Raw genomic sequence first — 1,584 nt, 5'->3', positions numbered from 1 at the left:
AAACTTTTCTCCAACATTAGTCCCACAGTCTTCCTATGAGTAAAGCCTGGGGTTGAGGGGGTAGGCCTACAAAGATTTTTATCCTAACATCCTCACTATTATTTTGCATTACCTATCAACATTCAAACAAAGTTTCATACAGCAAATAGCTTCACCGATATTCTTAAAAGCTTTGCTGTTCTTCATCACAGAAAATGCCTTGTCTTTGAAGAGCTTCACTCTAGAAGCAAGGGTACAAGAAGAAGGGTTTCAAAATGATCCTATGACATTCTCTCCCTATCATAAGTGTTGATAAAATAGACGAGGACAACACGAGCATAAAGACGTGGGAGGAGCAGCCCAGGCCACAGGGTTCGCCACGAAGATAAAACCTAGAACTGTGACCTCAAAATCAAAGGGAGTACAGTTTCATCAACACATTCACACCTAAGTTTTTTTTTCTCCAACATTAGAGTAAAGCCGGGGTGGATGTTGTACAAAGTTTTTTATCCTTACATCGTCACTATTATTATTTGTATTATCCACCAACATTACAAGTTTCATACTGCAAATAGCTTTACCAATATTTTTAAAAGCCTTGCTGTTCTTCATCACAGAAAACGCCTCGTCTTTGAAGAGTTCCACTCTAGCAGCAGTACAAGAAGAGGACGAGGAAGAAGGGTTTTCACATGATCCTTTGACTTTGATGACATTCTCTCCCAGTCATAAGTGATGATGAGAAAACTTGTGGATCATCTTTCAACAACCAACTGCCTGAGACTCGTTTCCAAGACATTTCTGTCCAAGTTTCTGCCTGTGGATACAAAAATGAGAACAAAGTCATAAATAGTTTTAGAACTTTACAGTACAGTGCAGCCTCTCTATAACGACCTTCGATATAACGACGTCCTCTGTATAGTGACATGGTGCCCAGGTCCCGATTTTTTCCTTCATATATATGTATATATCATTAGTAATTTTTGGTTGCCTCTCTATAATAAGGACAACTCTCTATTACAACATTTTTTTCTGGTCCCGACAATGTTGTTATATAGAGAGGCTGCACTGTATGTATTATACCAGTAGAAAGTGATGCTTTACAAAAAAAACCTTACCTAACCATGATAAAGTTAAAGGCTTGAGTTGTAATTTTACTTTCCTTGACTTTATAATTCAATGGACACAAGTTTTGTTTTGGGCTATTCTTTTTTCCAAAAGCTGATCTCAAAATCGAAATATGACCATTTTTTAATAAAATCTCCCTCCACCTTTCCAATTAAAAAAATAAATAAAAATTAGTCAGTGTGTGTGATGTCTTTCTATGTCTGAAAGTGAAAAAGAACTTTCGTCATCTGACGGGTTTTTTACTATATAATGTAGATGTACAAACGCACGGTCACTCCCTCTAAACGCACGCTCCGCTTGGCAAGGGGAAATTTTCACGACAACCCGCACAGCCTGCATAAGACAAGCCTAGAATTTACTAGAAAATCGGATATCTGGTGAGAGTGCGCCTCACGCCGTACAAAGAGGGTGACTGACAGCGTTTACACACCCTACTTTCCACTGACGCATAGGTCTCGGTCTCGGTCTTGGGCTGGTTGG

General features: G+C 39.0%; 1 protein-coding gene across 1 annotated transcript in view; it reads right to left on the bottom strand.

Moving 5' to 3' along the window:
- Positions 1-101: 101 nt before the first annotated feature.
- LOC101863369 (COBW domain-containing protein 1) overlaps positions 102-1,584 on the bottom strand; it is a 20,721-nt gene continuing 19,238 nt past the window's right edge. The window contains exon 13 of the mRNA XM_005105823.3: positions 102-793. Within this exon, the coding sequence (XP_005105880.1) occupies positions 732-793 (62 nt within the window). The 3' untranslated portion in view covers positions 102-731. The remainder of the gene's footprint in view (positions 794-1,584) is intronic.

The sequence above is a fragment of the Aplysia californica genome, unplaced genomic scaffold (assembly GCF_000002075.1).
Source record: "Aplysia californica isolate F4 #8 unplaced genomic scaffold, AplCal3.0 scaffold00494, whole genome shotgun sequence".
In the NCBI taxonomy this organism is placed as follows: domain Eukaryota; kingdom Metazoa; phylum Mollusca; class Gastropoda; order Aplysiida; family Aplysiidae; genus Aplysia; species Aplysia californica.
Note: the sequence above shows the minus strand (reverse complement) of the source record. Positions and strands in the feature narration are given on the sequence as shown.